Below are 14,806 nucleotides of genomic sequence, written 5' to 3' on the forward strand. Positions count from 1 at the left end.
AATCCAAACTGACTTTAGAAACCAATGAAGTTTTCTCATGTGGAGCTTGGCAAAAGGGAGCATGGGAATGGTGAGGTCATAAAACCTAGAACTTTCAGAAACTCCCTTGCTGTGTTTAAGGCCAGAGGAAGAAGGGATTGAAAGAATGAAATGAAAGTTAAAGCCTTGGGAGGATGCAGGGATGCCAGCATTGGATTAGTCTGGATCCTGCACCCCAGATTCAGAAAGGACTTTTGGAAATTTATAGTGAATCCCAGGCTTTGCAGAAGGGAAATGGCAAAGTGAAGATGCTGCAGTAGAATCTCTGGAGAGGATGCCTGAAGCAAGAGATAGTTTAAGTAGGGAAAGACTTGTATCCCCCTTAGCCTGCAAAAAGCAATCACAGGAGTCAGGCATTTGGTGAATACCCTTGGGGCAGTAGAAAGGCCAAAGCAGAGAAATGAAAATGCCAGGAAGCAACAAAACGTAAAAACTTCCTGAAAAGAGGATGAATAGGAATATGAAGTTAAGCATCATTGAGGTCCAGAGACACTAAAAGGGCCTGAGGAAGTGGCAGAGGGAACAGTCTGAAGGGACATTCAGAAAGGTGTTCACATGAAACAAGTCTAGAATGGGCCTCCAAGTGCCCTATTTCCTGGGAACCAAAAACATTCTGGAGTAAACCCTCTTCCCCCTTTGAAAAACTGGAACTTGCAGAACAGTCCCCGGAGTCAAAGGTTCCAAAGCACCCCTGGAAAAAAGCTAACTGCTCCTGAGGAGCTAAGGAATGCCCTTAAAAGGGGGACGAGATTTCCAGACCATGTAATTCCCTAAGCAGACAATGAAAAGAACCCATAAACACTGAATAATCTTTAACCGAACTCAAAGAGAGAGGGAAAGAAAAAGAGGAATGTGGCTGAGAAGAACAGTATAATCAGACAGCACCAGGAAAATGAAATTTCTGGGTCACAGGAGTCTGTGTAGCTTTAGCAGAAATAGCCCTTTTACCATCTTTCTTACCCTTGGGAGGAGAGTGAGACTGCCTACAAACAAAGGCTGGCTTATTAGGGTAATTTCTTTGAAACTTAGGCACATGAAAAATAAAAACATGTTTAAATTGTTGAAAAGCCTTGCCCTTATCCTGGACAGATTTAAGCAAAACAGAAGCAGCTGCACCAGAAAAGTGTTTGTTATCCAGAGGAGCATCCATCAACTTGGCCTTGATGATATCAGGCGAAGGTTGAAGCTGAAGTCAGGAATATCTCTTCATTACAGAACCAAAAGCAGCAGCTCTGGAAGAAACATCTGGTGCATCACAGCTGCACTTAACAGAATGACATGCCACCTGAGAAGTGGTCCCCAACAAGGAAAGAGCAGAAGTCTTCCCTTCAGAAACAGGAAGGTCAGAAAAAAAACCCGACAGGCCTGTGAAAAGAGAGTCAAAATACATCTGGACAGACTGGTCTGGTAACCGCCGGCCTTAAAAGCCAAGGTAGTTGAGGTATAATCCTTCTTACCTAGACTTTCCAAAGCCTTACTGTCTTTACCAGAAGGAAGAAGCTTTGTAGAAGGCAGCAACTGAGATGGCTTGTCAGATGCCATAGAAACCTCAGAGGAGTCAGCTGAAGGACATCTATAAATTAATTTGCAATCCTTAGGTCCCTGCAAAATCTATCAGATTTTTTGGGGGGCAGGGAATGTGAAGCCTGAGACGCAGTAGAAAATGCATCCAACAAGGCAGACAAAACAGGAGGGGGCAGCAGAAGGTCTGGGAGAGTCCACTTGCAGAAGCTCGTAATACCTCTTCTGCACCTCAGAAACATGACCATAATCTCCTTTAAAAAATATCATCCTGGAAATTGTGTCCCCAAAAGAAATCTCCTCAAAAGGAGGGACGGGACTAGTAGACTCCACTTCCTCAGAACTACGATCTAAAGGGGGAGGAATCTGGAATGAATAAGCAAGGGATTCCTCATCTGAATCCACCTCTTCCTCAGATGAATTCTGTTCCCTAGGCCTTATAAGAGGAGCAATGTGGAGCAGAAAGAGAGATTCCTTGAGGAGGTTTCAAAGCCAAAAGGGCATTAAACAAATCCTGAGTGAAACTCTGCCATTCACTCTGAGGGTCCTCAGGAGTAGAAGAAACATGCTTTTTTTTGTTTCTTTTTCAAATGGATGTCTGCACTGCAAAACGTAGAAGGTTCATGACATTCCACAATCATAGTTGGAACTTCCTCTCTAACCAGAATCTTAGGAACACCCCTAGGCCCTTTGGTAATAATTTGCTGCGGTTCCCCATGAATATCTGGAGCGGACATCTACGAAGCCTCCAGGGATGTGCACAAGGTCGAATGCATTACTGGCCTCCGAAGGGGTCAAGGCAGTGGAATCCAGTGGAGGAGCCAGGCAAACCTCTAGGCTTTCATTAGCCTTGGGAGAGACGTCTGGCTGAGGCGGTACAGCAGAAGAATCAGTCTGAGCCTTCTTGGCCTTCTTCACGGATGGCTGACCCTCAGAGTGGGAAATTCCCTCCATAGTGTCTTTTCACTAAAAGCTTAAGACATTGGTTGTCTAAACACAAGGCCAAAGCTGAAAACCAACTATGGAGAGTCTTTGGGATGAAAGCCTGACAAATGGAGCAAGTAGTATGGTCATAGGAATCACAGAGACAAAATAAGCACTGCTTGTGATGGTCTTTATAAGGACTCTCTGTCCCGCACTGGCATTTATCCTTTCTGGATTGCATGAAACCTCACAAGCAACAAACAAACGGAAAAAAAGATAAGAGCAAAAACCCCAATGGGGCATTTATCTGAAACAGTTTGGTGAACCAGCAACGAAGCGGGCATTCAGACTGACAATCAAACGATGGAGTTCAGACTGGCAGCAAAGAGGTTCTGAGGATGGTATGCCCAGACATCACCTTTATGCCCTACATTATATATGGGGAGCATACGTGTGATATACGGCGTACCTCAAAGCAACCTAAAGGCTTTGGTATACTGGCTGGACGTTGGGGACCCCTTCGCAAGGGACCCCTATTGTAAAGCATATTGCAACAGTGAAATGGAAGGACATAAATTTGTATCAAAAAAGCCATTAGTCCTAGTACCTTGAGGACTACAGCCACCAATGACTGGTCCTGCAGGAGCAGAAATGAAACCTCAGAAGCTACTGTGGAAATCCTGTCTAGTGGAACATCCAGCTGATAATCTGTGAAGATCAAATCTTGTGAGGGTTCCATCTGAGATACAGTCAAGTTTACAGTGATCCCCAAAAACAGACATGTCTGAAAGAAGTAATGTCTTGCCATTAGAAGTTGATACACAAATGAGGCTTGTCAGGTGCCAGTCGTCTAAGTACAAGGAACATCCACAAACACAGACATTATATGTGAGCCACAACAGGGCTATGCATTTGGATAACACTTGGTGGGGGAGCTGTGGTGAGACCAAATGTTAGGGCCTGGAATGGACAGTGATTGGCCCCGATATGGAAGCAAGGGAATATGCCCTGTCTACCTTTGTATGAAGATAAGCATCTTGAGGATACACAGAGCACATCCAGTCCACTGCCTGAAGGCGTGGCAGGATGGAATGTATCTTGACGATCCAGAAGCACTCCTTTACAAAGTGAATGAGCAGGCATATGGAGCACTGGCCTGAGGTCCTTGGTCTTTGTGGGCACTAAATAATCTGGAATAAAACCCAGATTCTTTCTGGTGTGGTGGAATCTGTTAGATGGTCCTCTTGTTGAGGAGGCTCTAGATCTTCCTTAAAGCTGCTTCCCTTTGTCTGGGTGACATTGATGGAGGTTGGGAAGTGTGTGTTGGAGGCCTTGTGAAAAAGGGAACCAAGTACTCCCTGTATAAGATTCTCCTTACCCATGAATCCCTTGTGATGGCCAGCCATGCAGGACTGTGTAAAGACGTTATCCCCCAATGGTTTCCAGTGTGTAGCAGTTGGACAAACCATTAGGGATCACAGCAGCAAAATCACTGAAAGGATCCCCTGCTTCCCTGTGTGTTACGACCATTTCTATCTGGGGCAGCATCCAGACCGGAAATTCCCTCTGCCTCCATCTTAATGTTAACTATTCTGGGGCTACTGGGATTTTCAAAACAATAAGTTCCTTGTCTCTTTTTGGTTATGTTGAAAAATTCTTTGCAGGGTAGTGAACTTAATTACCAAAGCAATGACTGCTTTGCCCTCTTGCTCACATGTAGACAATATTTTCTTGACTTTCTGCCCAAACAGTGCATTACCAAAGGAGCCATTATGAAAAGTCAACTTGAAGTGGTCTGGGAAATCTATAAGGTACATCAAGGCCTGTCATCTCATAGTCACAGCCCTTGCTGCACCATCTCTCATTTTATGTATGAGTTGCATCAGCAGCACGGAAATGGTACTCTTCATTGCCACCTGTATCTCCAAATGTGAACAAAGCTCTCTGGCTAACCATTCTTTCAGATTTTCAGATGCTTTGTTGGCACTCTCTCTCTGAAACTGAACATTGTATGCCATGTAATTCAATGCTCTAACAGAGAACATACCGAGTGAATAGATCCACTTTCCCTAATCTATCAATTACCCTAGAAAGTTTATTAGGTGGATAGACAGCTTGCGCATTCTCTGGGATGGCCTTCTTTGTGGACACAGCAACCGCTATGGAGTGAACAAGAGGCCCCTTCTCCAGTGTGACCTATTTTGGGGATACAAAGTACTCTATGAAGCTTCCTGGGGATAGGATCCACTATGCCAGGCTCCTTCCACACACTGTTGCAGACCACGTCTAGCAGTTTATCAGGGGGGAACTACCAATGCTGCCAGGAAAGAGGAATTATAGGCGTCCTTTAAGAAAAGTTTCTGCAGGGAGGTGGAGTCTGCAGGCCATGATCCCCTCTGCCTCATCATCTCCAAAATCTTGCTGAAGGATGCATACTCTGGAGAGGATCATGGAGAACCTTCCCTTCATCCAAATCTGTATCTTAAGTGGGAGACTCCATGGGTAGTCCAGATGTTTCCTCTTGCACTCTTGCTGTATACACAAAGGGGACCAGGGCAAAAATATGGAAGGCAGACGCTATGAATGCCATTTTGTGAATCAAAACTGTATGAAAGGCTGAAAACAATCATACAAACCTAATGGAAACATTATCTCTGGAGAGCAGCAGCCTACACAGACATTGCAGGAGACTTTGTCCCCTGCATTGCCTTTGTTTCATATAACCATCTCCAATACTATTGCACCTTGGCACCCACCCAAATGCAGTGTAGTCTCATGTCTCACAATACAACGTGCATAGCTCTCATACTGATGATCTACTCCATACAAAATGGCAAGAGTGAAGATTAAATAAATGAATTGGCATAAACAAAAAAGATAAAGTCAGAGCTCACAGAAGTGGCAGTAAAGAAGCCTAAAAAAAGAGAATGGATAAGTGAGAACACTTTGATCAAATGTGAAACTGCTTGTTTACAGATGGCTATGAAATGAAAAGGTAAAGATTGACATACAGAAGGTACTGATATGAGGACAAAGAGAAATAGGAAACTATAAAAGCTGGTCAAACTATCATTCTTGGCTGTATACCTTGATATGGTATTCTGAAACAGGGCACAGTAGACTGATTGAATGTTTTCACATTCTTTATATACAAAAGCATCTCTGCAACTCTAGGTAAGCACAGTAAGAGCCAATCCTAAATACTTTTGATTCAGAAAGCTCAGATGAAAACATTCAAATACTATTGGTCTTGCTATGAAATTATGCATTTCAATACTTACGAATCATCAAACTGTTCTCGTTGCTCAAAGTCTTGTCCTTGACGGCTGGATATAGTTCGACGCTGATCACGAGGTCGCTGTTCAAAATCCCCACTACCTTGATCAAACCTACAATATGCCGAAACAGAAATGAACATCTCAATACAGTGCCACTTCTACAAAGAGAATGTAAGACTACTAACATTTTTTTTTCTGTTTAAATATAAAGTAGATTTTACATTACTTTTTTCTTTTAATTTCACAGTTTTACTGCTGTTATGAGAAAAATATTTATAGTATTACCCTTTTATTCCATCTTCTATTTTATGCTGGTCTATCATACTCCACATCAACTTTATAACAGACTTTCTCTTATCAGTTGTGCAGTATATTCCAACTCATGTTTATAGCCAAACAAAATAAATCTAAAATAATTTGCAAGACTATATACAAAACATAATACATAAAAAAGTTCTTCAGAGAGTTTTTTGATTTACCATATTCAAAACACTGTATGCTGTTAATACCCTATCACATGATCATATGTGATTCATCGTTTTGAGAACAAATTAACATTATCAATTCAGAGATATTCTAGAATATTTCCAATGATTTTTACATCATTCTATAAAACAAAGTATATTTTATACCTGTCAGGCAAACGTGATAACTTCATACTAATAAATTTACTTTCTACACCTTAAGGCTTAACTTTTCTCAGTCTTCCTAAATTACTTCTTCAATGTGTAATCCTTAATCTCTGCTTTTAAATGTCTATCACCTTTAGTAGAATGCTTGCTAGCATTTCCTTAAAATATATTTTGAAAAACAGTCTTGCCCGCCTAGCTCCTTGGTGCAGAGGGCTGGAGCTCCGAGACCCACGTGACTGGGGCTGAATTAGTAGCTTTGGCACTGGAGCAGCCAGGCCAAATGGGGGTGGGGGGGTGAAGGGGAGTGGCTCACTCGCCTCTCCCTAGGAAGGAAGGTGCACACTATGGGGTGCAAGAGTCGGTGCGATTTTTCTGGCAGACATAGGAGAAATCACCACTAATGCTACTGGGGCAGGGGCACCTGGAGGAAATGCCCCTTGCAGAACTAAGGGGATCGTCCCCTTGGTCAGCCCACTGCATATCCTCTCTCTAATGCTTTGCTGGGTGTATGCAGGAAGTAAGGTATAAGCAGAAAAACCTCAAACCATCACTGATGGCGGTCTAAATAGGAGTAGAGTATACGTATGGATGGTGAGATAAGGCACAAATTAGGGATTTAGACCGTCTCAGTCAACTCGCAGTCCAGTGATGGGAGCAAATGAACTGACTGGGAGCAAGGACAGTGCAAAAAAGTCAGTCTCCTACATAGCTTTAGTTAGACAGAAAGCTATAAACTTTAAATCCCTAAATTGTGCCTTATCACCTTGACATCTATACATATATTCTACTTCTATGCTTACCTTTTCTATGTTTATCTTGCTTCTGCTTCTTCCCCTTAACATTTTATCTTGATTTTCTGTTCAAATTGTTACTTCCATATGTAATTGTTTTTATTCCTATCTTCAAGGGTGTAACTATCATTCTATCTGCAAGTACTCCTTGCTGCCTATACTATGTAAAAAAGTTTGTATTTTCTGTTCCTACAATAAAAATAATTGGAAGTCTTTCTCCTTACGCCTCCACTGAAAATATCCTGACAAAATGTAGAGAGAAAGAAAAATGAATAACTCAACCAATCACTTTAGATGCTTCATTCTTACCATCCTTAAATACCCCCAAATTAGCTAAACAAGCAAACTACAGTTACACTGCCCCAAGACAATATGTGCTGTCTCCTCCCCTCCCATGCCACTCCCTCCTTATAACAACTTTGCTTTCTTGACAACTTGTCTTTCTTCATCAGGTAATCTACTTAGTGGTATTCATGTTTAAAGTTCACTCAGCCTTACATGAATCCTTATGTTATATCAATACTCATTCTCTTTACTTTAAATTCCAGCATATTTTATGTCACTATTTCAGCCCAATATCTTCACCATTCTTCCCACTGGGCACCAACCCACAATACCAAACATTAATTCTAGTTATTTTTATCCAGCTTTCACTTTCAGCATATTGTTCACACTTACTGGGCACCTACAGTCAAAATCATCAATAGTGGACAAACATTTATGAGTTAATTGCACTTAACCAGTTTGTGAGCTTTCTATTCCTTGCTGGAGTAATGGCTAGTTGCTGGCTACATTAGGAAATAATTACTCGGACAACAGACATTTTATTACTACTTTCAATGGTGGATTTGTTGTTGAAGCAAAGGGCTCCAAAACCATGACTTCATATTTTTTTTTTTTGTTGCACTTTCTTCATAGAGCCATGTGTCATCAGCAGATCAGTATGTAACACTAGCTCGTAACACTACTTTCCTTCCTCCAGGTCTTGGACTTTTGTGTGTAGATTCTCCACACCATACTGATATACTCCAGGATTTTCTTTTATTTTTTCCATATTGGCTGCTACTTTCATCATCCTTGCAAAGACAATCCACTGCTTTTCTTTAGCAGGGGGCCTAAACTCAGTTACTCTGTTCATATACTATCACATTGCTACAGTTTCCTTTTTGCCTTCATACAAACACTGCATAGGGACTGAATTTTGTTTCCTTTTGCCTGGACCTTTCTTGGAGTTTATAGACTAAGCAGCAATCAAAAAATGCAATGTAGAACCTGATCTGATATTGTTAATCCTCTTTCATTCCTTACGTGTGGGTAGTCGGTTCCAACCTCGGAACTGGGCCGCCATCTTCCAAGCTCGCGCCAGCTACAAACTCTCAAGCTAAACTCTTACCCAGAATTCCCCTCACCCTGTTACTTCAGATTTCGTTTGCTCCGTCGCCATTCGGTTGTGTCAAGCTACTTCTCTTGAGCAAAGTACAATATTTTTCTTCATACCCAAGTTCTAAGACAGCTTTTTTCACAAAAAAGTTATTGGATAGTTATCTCTTACCTTATTGCATTTAGTAACAACCTTTTCAAATCCTTTTCAACTCTTCTTCTTCTCTTCTTACCATGAGGTAATTCCTTTTTTTATCGTTGGTAAACCCCTTTCCCCTTTTACCTTCGGGTATTTCTTGTACCATTGCTGGTATTTGTCTGGTTTCTCCTCCTTTCCTTCTAACCATGGCAGATAAAAAATGTAGTCCAGGGTTTAAAAGATGTTTGGATTGTAGCCATAAATTACCTACTTCAGATGCACATTCCCCTGTGTGTGTACTGCTTGGGTGTGCCTCACTTAACAGTTGACCCGCCTTGCGGGATTTGTAAGAACTTCTCTAATGGGACGTTAATTGAAAGGAAAAATAAATCATTACTGAATGGGGCTACTTAAATCTCCCTTTTCAGAGGCTATTTCTGGGTCGGAGGCTTCAACCCCTCCAAGACCCCATAAGAAAAAGAATGATGAACAAAAAAAGGCCAAGTCTCTTCCTTTGTCCCCAGCTGGGGACTCTCAGGAACAGAGACCTAAGAAAGCTAAGCTTTCCAGTTCGGATTTGACGACTTCAGCTCCAGCACTTTCTGTGCCTAGACCTTCGGCACAGAGGCCATCGGCGCCATCTGCGACTTCGGCACCGACTAGTGTGCCCCATACCACATCGGTACCGAGGAGCTCCTCGGTTCAAACTCCCTTACCGGAACTGACTGTTCAGTCGATGCAGATTGTTACGTCGTCGATGGATGTTTCGACACCCATTCCTTTTTCGGCTCCGGCAAGTTAACCAGCACCAACTGCCCTCTCGGTACCTACCATTCAGTTTTCATCACTGATGTTTTCGGCTCAGGCCTTAGTGCTGACAACCACTTTGGTATCGACCTAATTTTCGGTGAAGACTATGCCTTCGGCACCGATGATTTCCTCTGTGCAGACACCAGTAGTTCAGACAATTACAGCTCGGTTGTTTTCAGTGCAGACCTCCCCTGTGGTGGGCACCGAGCTTGCTCCGTTCTTGGATAAACCTGACTCTCCCTCAGCCATGTCCATGAAATCCACTAGAAGCCTCTCTGAACACGATGTGTTGTGTCTTGTGGATCAATTGCTTTTGGCCAGAGGTATCCCGCCCCCCAGGACATATCTTTCCTCGGGAGGTGATCACCCTTTACCAAAGACCCCTTCTTACTCTCCTCCTTCATTGCCTTTGAAGCCCCTTGATATAGCACAGCCTTCCCCCACTACAGTTCCCTTTATGAACCTCACTAAGGAGCCGCAGTTGCCTTTGTGGCAGAAGAGTCTTGCCACGGCCCAGGATACAGCTGTGGTGTACATACTTTGGCATTTCACAGCCATCCAGGGACTCCAGGTCGGCAGGCTGTCTCACTTGGGCGAGGGGTGACTCCTGCCGTGGGTCCCCACCCCTCTTCAGGTGGACCAGCCTTCTAGCTAATGGAGAAGGCTCTTGCGTCAGTTGACGATCCTGTGCTATCACTCTCCCCACCCTCCTCTGGACCGCAATATACATAAGCCACTCCTAGTGGACACTGGGCACAAAGGCCTCAGGACAAACTCCCACAGGAGACCCCTTTTGCGCTGTCTTCCCCAGCTTCTCCCTCTGAGGAAGATCATCAAAAGAGCTTGTGCAAGAGGAAGCACATGGACTCCACAGAGAAGTCCCTTACTGAAGACACAGACTTTGATGATGGGGAAGGGTCCCCTCGATCACCCTCTGAGGTATCCTTTGGTGATATCCTTGAAATTCTTAAACAGAGAGGTAACTGGCAGCCCTCTAACCCGACTTCTGAAGAGTCTGTGTTCCTGCAGGCCTTTTGTGCCTGGCCCCCTACGTCCTGGGCTACTCCACCTGCCGACAAGCTTGTCCAGCTCATTGTGCAGCGTGCGTAGAAGGCTCCTGACACCGTTGAGGCCATTCCCCAGAGGCCAGATAAAATTTTGTCCCCTCCTGCTAGTGGTCCCCATTGGTTCAAAGGTCCTCCTGTAGATGACTTGGTGGTGGCAGCCTCAACTAAAAAGGACCTGGCGGAAGAAGAAAGCCAGACTGTCCATCTGCCCAACAAAGAGTCCCGGACTCCGGACAGAACAGGGAAGTGTACCTTTGCAGTCAGGTCCCTGAATTATATGGCACATTTTACCAGGCTTCAAAGAAACAATTTCTGAGTGCTCTGAAACTTTGGCTGGAGTTGTGTCTGATGAGGTCCGTGACAAAGTGGACTCTCAGCTAGCCACCAGTGAATCGATATCGAACTCCTCCATGCGCCTGATATCTCATGCATCAGAAGGAGCGGCTAGAGTGGCAGGTTCAGGCACTGTTCTGAGACACCATGCCTAGATGCGCTTGTGTAATTACGCGGAACCCTTCAAGGCTTCCTTTCTCAACACTCCCATTAAAGCCTCTTCGTTGTTTGGACCCAAGGTTAAAAGCACACTGGCCAGATGTGAACAAGACGGTAAGACCCTTTCTGCTGTGGGTGTCAGTTATTATTCCCTTCAACGGGCTATCTCCAGAAACCAAAAGAGTGGGAAGATATGGCACAAAAAGTCTCAAGGTTCTTTCCATGACACACAGGCCGAGTTCTCCCCTAGAGGCAGAGGGGGAAACTCACAGGGAAGACACTCCTTTCGGGGCAGAGGGGGTCCGCGTAACCGGGGTACCAGGGATTCTATCCCTGGTCAATCCTATCAGCGCTCCTGAAGAGCGGCCCAACTGTTTTCCTCTGGAAGTGGTTGGGGGTCATTTCTCTTTGTACCCTTCTGCCTGGCTAACCATTACCACCGATTCTTGGGTACAAAAGGACAATAACCAGAGGTTATCATATCCCATTTGACCTTTGCCCCACTCCCCTAACAAACTTACCCGACATTCCACCCAGTCAAAGGAAAGCAGCAGCATTAGAGATTTCAAAGCTGCTAAGAATAAAGAGTAATCCAAATAGTCCCTCCAGACCAGATACGATCCGGATTCTACTCAACCCTATTTTTGGTGCCAAATAAAAACAGGGGCTGGAGACCAATTTTGGATTTCAGTGTATTGAACAAGTTTGTAAAGATACAGAAATTCCGGATGGTCACAATACAGTCTACCTTCTGCTTTTGGAAAAAGACGATTGGATGTGCTCAATAGATCTTCAAGATGCGTACTACCACATAAAAGTGGACAGACCATCAAGAAGATTCCTTCGCTTCTGTGCGGGAGCCAGTCATTACCAGTTCAGAGTACTGCCCTTCAGACTCTCTACAGCCCCCACAGTACTGACAAAGTGCACGGTAGTAGTCACAGCTCACTTGCGACTACAAGGATTCCAGGTGTTTCCATACCTAGATGACTGGCTCATCTCCGCCCCACCAGACATCTATTGGAATAAGCCCTGGCATGCTCTCTTCTCACTGCAGAAAGGCTAGGCATAACCATAAACTGGCTAAAATCCAATCTCACCCCATCTCAGTCCACAGAATTCATAGGGGTCATCTTGAACACAAAGAATTGCAGAGCATCTATTCCGGAGCACAGAATTGTAAGCATAAAGCAGCAAATGATTCCAATCCTTTCAAGGGAGAAATCCACAGCTCATTCTGTTCTCCAGTTGTTGGGTTCCATGGCAGGCTCCATTACTATTGTCCCCCTAGCCAGGTTTCAAATGAGGCTTCTACAATGGCTACTGCTCACCCAATGGTATCCCTTTCAGTACCCTCTTTCAGCCAAGATTTGGGTAACTCACAGGTGCAAGCAAGATTTAAATTGGTGGATGGCACACAATCCATCATAATGGCCTCGCCCCTTCTCCCCCCAACAGCCCAAGCCTACAGTGACCACGGATGTCTCACTGACGGGGTGGGGGGGGCCTATTTCAGGGACAGACAGTCCAAGGTACTTGGTCAGAAATGGAGGCCCATCTGCATATAAATGTTCTAGAGCTGAGTGCGGTGCTTCTGGCGTTGCAAGCATTCCATCCCCTGCTGCCATATGGGACTATTGCGATACAATCAGACATGGCGGTGGTCTAGTACATCAACAAACAAGGTGGAACCAAATCTTACCCACTCTGTCGAGAGGCCATGAGGATATGGCAATGGGCGATGGCTACCAACCACTTTCTTCTAGCAACGCACATTCCCAGGAGTTCCAACGTGATGAGTAGACAGACTCAGCAGGTGTATTCTACAACCTCACGAGTGGTCCGTGAATCCTTTGATAGCGGCGGCGATTTTCAACTGCTGGGGTCTTCCATGATGCGACCTCTTTGCGTCCCCGACCAACTACAAATGCAGCAAGTATTTCGCCCTGATTTTCCCCTACGGGACAGTCACCCAGGGATGCTCTAGTCCACAACTGGCTTTCGGGTCTACTTTATGCATTTCTACCTCTCCCCCTCATTCCCCAGTTTCTGAAGAAAGCCCGTCTGCTGCCCTCATAGCACCATATTGGCCTCGTCAGATTTAGTTCCCCTTCCTTTGGCCTCACCTGCTAGATCAACTGTGGATTCTCTTTCCAACCCCGGGGTTGATCTCTCATCCGCAGAATCTGATTCACCCCAATTTGAACAGCCTGAAGCTCACAGCTTGGCTCCTCCAATTCCTTTGATTGCCAGGCAGAATGATTTTTCTTTGCCAGTACGTGACATTCTTATTGCATCTCATAAGTCTTCCACCAGAATTACATATCTCAGCAAGTGGAAAAGAGTTACTATTTGGCTGAAAGAAAAACAGGTAGATCCTTTTTCAGCACCAGTGTCGATAGTACTGGAATAACTGTCTACCTTATTTCAATCCGGTCTATCTGCCTCTACCATTAGAGTTAATTTGGCCACAATATCTAATTTTCATGATGGTGTCCAAGACTCTTATGTCACACAAATTATGCAAGACTTTCATAAAAGGCGTGAATTATCTACAACCCCCTTTAGAGAACCTACTCAACCATGGGACCTGTCATTAGTCCTACAAACTTTGACAATGCCACCTTTCGAACCCACTTCTTCTTGCGACCTCAAATATTTGTCATGGAAAACCTTGTTTTTGGTCGCCATTACTTCTGCCAGACGTATCTCTGAACTTCAAGCCTTATGCATCAAAAGACCATATTTGATTTTTCATAGAGATAGAGTGTCAATGAGGACTAATCCTTCCTTTCTGCTAAAAGTGATCTTTGAAATGTCCATTAATCAAACCATTGAATTGCCAGTTTTCTTCTCCAATCATTCAAACAGAGGAGAGTATTGCCTACATACCCTAGATATTCACAGGCAAATTCCCTTCTACTTGAACAGGACTAAGGCTTCTCGTAAATCAGACCAGTTATTTTTGGCCTATTCTGGACCTAGATTAGGATGTGCTGTTGCTAAGGTCACACTGGCTAAATGGTTAAAAGAGTGCGTAACCTTCATTTATAGAAAACTTAATATTCCATTGACTACTATCATAAAGGCTCATTTTACAAGGTCGGTGGCAACTTCTGGTGCCTTCCATGCCAGAGCCTCTTTACATGACATTTGTGCAGCTGCAAATTGGGCTAGTCCGCATACCTTAATCAATCATTACAAGTTGGAGTTCGCCTCCAGGGGAAGAACATCTTTTGGTTCTATGGTGCTCAGGAATGCCCTTCCATGAGAGCCTCCCAGGAATAAAGGTAGCTGGGGACTCTTTCCCACACATAAGGAATGAACGAAGATTAACAATATCAGATAAAGTTACGTCTTACCATAATGCTCCATCTGTATTGTTGATCCTTGTTCAGTCATTACGACCCTCCCTCCTTCCCTCTCCTGTGGCTTTTAGTGGATCTCACCATCTGTTAGGTCTTTTGACCAGAGGTAGCCTCTACCTTCTTTTGACTTGCAAACTCAATCTGAGGTAACAGGGAGAGGGGAATTCTGGGTAAGAGTTTAGCTCGAGAGTTTGTAGCTGGTGCGAGTTTGGAAAATGGCCGGATCGGTTCCGAGGTCGGAACAGACTACCCACACATAATGACTGAATGAGGATCAACAATACAGATGGAACGTTATGGTAAGACATAAATGGCTGGGGTGGCCGCAGCTGTGGATTTTCCTGTACAGCTCCAGTGGCATAAAC

The 14,806-nt window shown here is 44.2% G+C and overlaps 1 protein-coding gene across 3 annotated transcripts in view; it reads right to left on the reverse strand.

Annotated features, from left to right (window-relative positions):
* The window catches only part of WDR33 (WD repeat domain 33), a gene marked incomplete at its 5' end in the record, with an annotated part of 1,521,229 nt that overhangs the window by 187,678 nt on the left and 1,318,745 nt on the right, over positions 1 to 14,806 (reverse strand). For all 3 annotated transcript variants that reach the window (XM_044070565.1, XM_044070566.1, XM_044070564.1), the window contains 1 exon segment: positions 5,766 to 5,873. In XM_044070565.1, coding sequence (XP_043926500.1) covers positions 5,766 to 5,873 — 108 coding nt within the window.

The sequence above is a fragment of the Protopterus annectens genome, chromosome 4.part1 (assembly GCF_019279795.1).
Source record: "Protopterus annectens isolate FY-2018-M chromosome 4.part1, PAN1.0, whole genome shotgun sequence".
Classification (NCBI taxonomy): Eukaryota; Metazoa; Chordata; order Ceratodontiformes; family Protopteridae; genus Protopterus; species Protopterus annectens.